The 6,429-nt window shown below is 39.9% G+C and overlaps 1 protein-coding gene across 1 annotated transcript; it reads left to right on the forward strand.

Annotated features, from left to right (window-relative positions):
• Positions 1-445: 445 nt before the first annotated feature.
• Positions 446-1,845, forward strand: SARC_03278 (hypothetical protein; the record flags this gene model as incomplete). Its single annotated transcript, XM_014302931.1, has 2 exons — positions 446-458; positions 869-1,845. 2 exons carry the CDS (start codon positions 446-448, stop codon positions 1,147-1,149), a joined length of 294 nt encoding a protein of 97 aa, XP_014158406.1. The 3' UTR covers positions 1,150-1,845.
• Between the last annotated feature and the right edge of the window lie 4,584 nt (positions 1,846-6,429).

Below are 6,429 nucleotides of genomic sequence, written 5' to 3' on the forward strand. Positions count from 1 at the left end.
ACCGATTCGAGTCGATACATTCTATGTAGACTAACCCATACACGGACTGGATATATCAAAACACTGTGTAAATATAATGTAGAAATAGTAGATAATCTGTCTTCAATCGATTCAAGGTATGCTGAAGGGTTCGTCCAACTGTGTCTGCGATATAAAGCATATTATTGACCTAAAAATGTCGTCACCATAGTGGAATGTCGTCTATGTCCTGGAACCATTATTCTTGTACCGTAGCAGCTTTTTCTTTTTGCGTTTGTGTAGCGTCTTTGGAAAATGATTTGTTTGCATCTTTGCGAAATTTGGTGGCAGGTGGAGGTTGTCTTCATTTAGCTGCTTTGGCCATTACCTTCGATTTAAAACTCTATTGCGCATTGTATTTTCGTTTCGTGACACGATGTCTGATCTGTCCATATTGTATTTACTCACGTTCACACTCAACTGCAAAATGCACATATCGTGTTTGTATGTAAAGGCAGATGTTGTCCGAAACCTGTATCGAGGACGTCTTTAAAGCTTTTTTTTTTCAAACCGATTTGTTTTACAAAGTTGTTAGTATGCTAGTGAAAGTTCGCAAATGCTTGTTTGCACATAGGAGTTATACTGTATTTTTGAATCGTGACAATTCGCATTAGTTTATTGTAGCTGATTAAAATCTGGTAGACATGACCTGTATACATAGATTCGTATCTTCGAGACAGATTCCGATACATGTCACTCAATATTAAGTAAACAAAGCTTTTCATATCTTGCCTACTCTATATATGCGACGAATATTGAGTCTGGGTAGTGGTGTCAGATGTATCGGGCCTCTGATTGTACTATAAAGCCGTACATGAAGTAACTCATTTGTTCACCTATCTGTCGGTAGATGAAGAGGTGGTCGGAATCTTGCTGTTAAACCTCACCTCGAGTGAGCTGAAGCTTTTGGATCAGTTCGAGGATCCAGGATATGACAGGCGTGTAGTAGATGTACGTACGACTGATGGAAAGTCGGTTCCAGCGCGCATCTGGGCCACTCCCAATAGTATGGCGGATAACCTCGATTTAGAGACCGATTGGCATTTCCGGCACTTTCTTGTTGAGGATGAAGACTGGTATGTCGAGATGTGTGAGGAGTGGGTAGTTGACGCTGCTGCTGCAGAGCCTTGATGTTTTTGGGTTATGTACCCTTGTGATGGACGAACATATATAATTACCAAGGGACTAAACCTCAGTTTGAATAGGATAGGTTGTGGTATGTCTGGGTGCGACCAAATTTCACAATGCAATAAAGCCATAACTTGCAATTGAACCTCTTTCAGATATGTTTTTTTTTCTCACTAATTTTAAAACGCTTCTTGGCTAAATTTTTCGTACTATTTTAGTTTTGTTCATTTGTCGAACACTTAGATGATTCAAGATTGTACGGTGGCGACGTAGTCAGGAATGGGCAAACACATGGTGCAAAACATTACGAAGCAGTTTTGATGTTGCTGCATGGAAGCGTGACAAAGAATTTCCTGAGAACTATTACAAACCGGCTGAGTTCAATGATTTTGACAGGGACTTGCCACGCAAGTTCAAGTTGAATTTTGTGAACAAAGATTCGTGTTTTGCCCTTTTACGACAATTCGCTGTAGTATATGGTCTATATATGACCCCTGAAAAAATCATTTGTGATTGTTGCCGTTCCGACCTAAGAACCAGGAAGTACTTTCACACAAAAGTACCTTCTTCACTTCCGCCAGGAATATCGTGCGAAGATTTACATTTGCAGAATCGATTTCCAGACGCAACCACACTAACACAAAATGTGATTGCGTGATTTGATTTTGCCCAACAGCGTGAAAAAAGGTCGTTTGGTAATAAGTTGATCTACAGGCTTAACACAATGCTCCGGAAAGTTGGAATCGATTAAATATGTATTTCGCAAGCCAATTGCTTAATAAACCAGCCTGGAGGAATTCCTGTGCTAAACTCAGTATACTTTTCAATCATATCTCTACTGCAATAGCTTGACACTTACAATATTAGCTCTCTATAGATACTCAGACCTTCTATGCCTGTATAGTATGGTTTCCAATCGCGCACAGCTTGAAATGTGTCGCCTGAGATTCACAAGACTAGCACTCAGAGCTGACTTAGGCTTATTCAATTTGGCTTGGTTGAAGTACTTCACAAAAAAAACGTGAGGATCTTGTACCAATGGGGTGAGGTTTTTCGCCATGTCGTTGCCCGTTAGCTGAGAAAGTGGAGCGCGAAATTCCTTCGGATTTTCAACTGTTGTGCCGGTTGGCGCAATATTGGTTTACAAAAGCTACTATGTAAGGAAAACTCAGTATTTGCTTGCTGGCTCTTAGCTTGGTGGATTTTAGTGTAGCAATCGGCTACATTGCGGTTGTGAAGTCTCGTCAGTTTTCCCGACGTTTGCACTGCTATCATCCTATAAAAAGAAATAGAGGGTTACAAGAGCATAAGATAGGGACTGAGATTATATTTTGGTTCTATTATGATGGGCGGCATATGGATCAGGTATAATTTCAGTACAAGTCATGACTAGATACTTTGAATTATGTGAATAGTCTTCAATATCATTTTGGTTGATGTAATGCGACAAGGGAAGCGCAGAATCCATCTGATACAAATCGGCCGCTTTATTTTTCGTGCATGTGTGGTGCCTCATACGTCCAACTACTACAATATATGAACAGCCAAAATCTTCACTGGCAAGTTTTTACTAGAGCCCGTATGAGTAGTAAGGGATTTCGGGAACAGTGTTCGAACACAGAATATTTGGGAATTGGACATCCTGATGGTGACCATGAAAGGTGTAGAGTGTAGAGAGTATCTGGAAAGGTACGTCCAAAGAAAACAATAGACCTCTTCTAAAATACGCTTATCTCAGCTAGAAAAGGTCCTTCGTCTGTGAGAACCGAACTGAGTCTTCATTTGTGTTTTCTAATTCACTAGACTCGGGCATCTACGTGAGTGTTTCTCTCACACGCTGGGTTCCGGTTTAGCTTACCGGATCTGCCTGTAATATTTCTGATGACTAATATCAAGAATATTTGGATCCGGACTCAAAACTCAGTATTTTGATTCGGTGGTTGTGGGTTTTGGAATTGATTTTTTTGTTTAACTGGTCTTTAGATGCGCTACAGCCTCCCAAATATGTGCTTCTGAGCTTGCGTATGAGTGGAAAGTGACATCTTACAGTACAAGATTTATCTTGACTTGGCTTAGTAAAACGCATCTCAACGAAGGCTCTACCCCGAGTCTTTGGTCCATATCCCTCTGGCGTGTGGGCGGAGCATGCATCTAGGTGGAAAAAGTGGGAGTGTCCCTCGGTATCAGTGAAACTTGGCCAATTTGTCCGCCTGGTGCGCTTCCTGTTGCTCGCTGATCGTTCATCATTATCGTTACTGTTGACTTCGTCGGCCTTGATTGTCTTCCCTTGCGTCGAGTGCGCTCAAAATTTGACTGAATATGGTAAATTTGGAGACGGATCTATGTCTCCTCATAACTGGACATATACCTCCATCTCGCACATTTTACAACCCTAAACCCCCCCAACCATATAATTTATCCAAAACAGCTATCTATCAGACTTTCTTAGATGTTGTATCAGATGGCGTGGCGTAAACTGAGGGTAACAATTGTAAAATTATGTTCAAATTTAAGCGCCGTATACAACATTTTTCATTTTCTGTTGAATCTGTGGAACGGCACCAACGAGTGAAACTGGAGAGAATTTGAAATTTAATATATTCAAAAGAGTGCTGCACTTGTACATGTGCTATATACTCTCAGAAATTTCTTGAGTCTTCGTTGCAGTATGCGCAAGTTGTCCAGTTGTATTGATTCTGCGCCTTCGATATTCAATCGACTATTATTCAGGACACTATACAATTCAAAATTAATCGTCAAGCAACAAAATGGATAAAACCATAGATTATAATTCATTTATCGATTAACACCACGAATTAAAACCCTACAGCCGAAAAAAAAATCGGAAGAACACCGAGCTAACAAACACCCTCTTCACGCTATATCTAATATTTAGATCAAAAAGGCTCAGGCGGTTTAAAGAGTTGTATTTACAGATTGTACCGGACTAGTGGGCCTCTCAGAAATAGACAACTGATATAAAACGGTGAGGTTCAAAGAGTTGCATTTAAAGATTGTACCGGACTAGTGGGTCTCTCAGAAATTGACAACTGATATAAGACGGTGACCGGGCGGTTGAGTAAAAATAAATGAGTATCAGGATGGGGGACGATCAACGCGCTACTCCTTACATATTGTCTCCAATCGTTGCTTTCTAATTTGCGTTAGCGCGGTTCGTAGTCGTTTGTAAAGGTAGACACAAAGGACTTCGGAACTATACGATTCGATAGCCGAATTCGATATTGCGTATAAATATAACGATTGTATGGACTATCATCGATAGTATGTACAAACTGGGCGACCAAACTGGCGGAGGCGTCGCGATGACCCTAGTGCAATTGACGAGTGTCGACTGAATAAATATTATTTATGGTTGGAAAGAAGTTAACATTCCACCTTTAATTTTCATGTACAAGTTTATGGGCTGACTAAAAAATAACTATGAAATAGGTTTTTAGAGAATAAATTGAAAACGACATCGATGTGACAATGAGCCTATCCTGGCACTTTTGGTGTTATCTCCATACAATTGGCAACGTTCACAAATAAGCCACATGAAAACTATGCATTGGTAGGATCAGCTGCTGAGGTTAGATTGTAATAGAATAGCTACCGATTTCCTCATGACGAATTTTATATGAACTAGCACGTATAGATGATGATTGTGACATAGTGAAACAAGGCAGAATATGTATGTATGTATGATATACATACATATTCTGATACATACATACATCTTGATACATACCGAATACAGCTTGGTTATGTTACGCTGCGAGGAGAGCGTACTACCGTGATACTCTTCGTATGCATCATCACTGGCGATAATACTCAGTTGAACAAATGCATGATGTATCACGGGCTGTAAGATTCGGTCTAATCAAGGCGATACTAATGCCTTAGAATAAACAAACGCGTAGGTAAATTCTATATATCGTGTAAATATCGATATTTAGTGTTTCGTTGTCGCTCTTTTCTGGGGCGAATCCGATAGACTCATAAAATCCTATCTTTAGAATAAATAAATAAAAAAGAAAAATACTCTTGACGTTCTTAGTTATTGTCTTAACCAATAACTTGCCACTATCAAGAATTACCGACTTAGCCTTCATCAGACTGGTACATCTGGTTGGCTTATCGGAGGATCAACTAGGTAACGTTAATAGTCCCTAGAAACCTATATTCAGTTGAGCCATCTCGCTACCGAAGTATTCAGATATAAATAAAATTGGAAAGTAAATATAGCTCTATTAATAGAACTAGACCAACTTTTTATGTTTGGTATTTTACTGAGGCGTACGGAGTAAAGATCCATGGCTCAATAAATTGATCAGCATGATTCAATACGAGCCAATATATTTAGATAGGAAAGTAGATACTTTCCTATATCAAGGTACCCGAGCTGTCCAGAAGACGCCCTGGAGACATACTATTATATGTCGTATAGGTCCCATTGGAACAACCAAATGGTCCCCTATTGAGACCTTCCTTAACAAAGTCAAAGAATCAGAGATTCCACTCTCTACCCAATTGAACGTTAAGCAGTTCAAAGGCAACACAGTATTTAAAGTCTGTGCACAAGAAATACAATCTACTAATGACACTGTTAAGAAGCGTCAGTCTCTAGCTAAAGCTCGAGGTCTTTCATACATTATTTTCAAAGGGATTAATGAAAGACAATCCTGAAGCGTATACACATATAATGCGACTATTTAATACGTAAGGTGTATCTAACGCGCATGAGCGCACTTATGACACTCATGCAAAAGCAGGACAGGAGTCTGGAAACACTACAGACTTAGAGACCACGCAAGTGGATTCTCAACACCCTACCTTTATTCTGGAGGAGCAGAATGATGAAAACATTCTTACTTGGTTGACGCAAACCCATAAGCTGAAGCACCAGATGCTAAGCAAAATGGGATCGCGCACCCTAAGCTGGCAACTTTAATTGACAGAGTATATCAGTCATGTACAGACTGTGATCTCAATCAAATCAGCTTTGGGTTCGCACAGCTTAAAAGTGTGACTGAAGATGTTCCATGGCGCAGGGTCATCATTGATCTGGTTGACCTACCCCACGTCCGAGCACACAGGCGACAGTTACGTATGCCACTTCTTTGATGTGGCGTCACGGTTTAACTTACTCTATCCATTAAAGGATAAGAATACGCAGACCGTGGTGTAAACTTCGATGGAAATTACTAGGTTTCAAACTATATTAAACTAAAATACAATTTAGTCAGTTAGGATTTAGCAGTGGTAGCTTGTGTAAGAATGATT

The sequence above is a fragment of the Sphaeroforma arctica genome, assembly GCF_001186125.1.
Source record: "Sphaeroforma arctica JP610 unplaced genomic scaffold supercont1.164, whole genome shotgun sequence".
NCBI classification, from domain to species: domain Eukaryota; class Ichthyosporea; order Ichthyophonida; genus Sphaeroforma; species Sphaeroforma arctica.